Below are 526 nucleotides of genomic sequence, written 5' to 3'. Positions count from 1 at the left end.
CGCCTTCAGCTCCCCGTTCGCTCGCTGGAACCCCGAGTGGCTTCTGCGCCTCCGCCAGCCCCCCACCTGCCCGGACGGGGGGCGGCGGCGCTCACAGGCCTCCCTTGCAGCCGCGGGGAGCGACTCGCCCACGCTCGACTCGGGGCCCCTCAGCGGGGACGGGCAGCTTCCGGGCGACGCGGACGACGAGCCCGAGCCAGGGGCTCCTCCCCCAAGACGGCCACCGCAGCCGGTCCCCGGGGACCTCGGGGCTCAGGTGTGTGGGGGCTCCCGCAGCGACGGGCGCGACTCGGCCTGGCGCCAAGGGAGCCCGGGGCTCAGTCCGGCTTCACCCCCAGGAGTCCGCCCCGGCTCCATCCCCACCGGGGAGGACCCCAGGGCGCCGGACCCCCCTGCCCCCCGCTGTCTCGGGGGTGTCGCCTGTGGGCCGCGCCCCGGCTGTGTGCACAGACACAAGACCAGGGCGAGGTCAGCCGTCCCGGGCGGCCACGCCACTGTTCATGTCTTAAGGGTTGATGGAGGCGCC

The 526-nt window shown here is 75.9% G+C and overlaps 1 protein-coding gene across 1 annotated transcript in view; it reads left to right on the top strand.

Annotated features, from left to right (window-relative positions):
• The window catches only part of CEP295 (centrosomal protein 295kDa), a gene marked incomplete at its 3' end in the record, with an annotated part of 4771 nt that extends 4515 nt beyond the window's left edge, over positions 1–256 (top strand). The window contains exon 3 of the mRNA XM_012734983.1: positions 59–256. Coding sequence (XP_012590437.1) covers positions 59–256 — 198 coding nt within the window. The remainder of the gene's footprint in view (positions 1–58) is intronic.
• Positions 257–526: the final 270 nt, after the last annotated feature.

The sequence above is a fragment of the Condylura cristata genome, unplaced genomic scaffold (assembly GCF_000260355.1).
Source record: "Condylura cristata isolate star-nosed mole 26May11 unplaced genomic scaffold, ConCri1.0 scaffold00322, whole genome shotgun sequence".
In the NCBI taxonomy this organism is placed as follows: Eukaryota; Metazoa; Chordata; class Mammalia; order Eulipotyphla; family Talpidae; genus Condylura; species Condylura cristata.
This window is presented reverse-complemented; position numbering and strand designations above follow the sequence as displayed.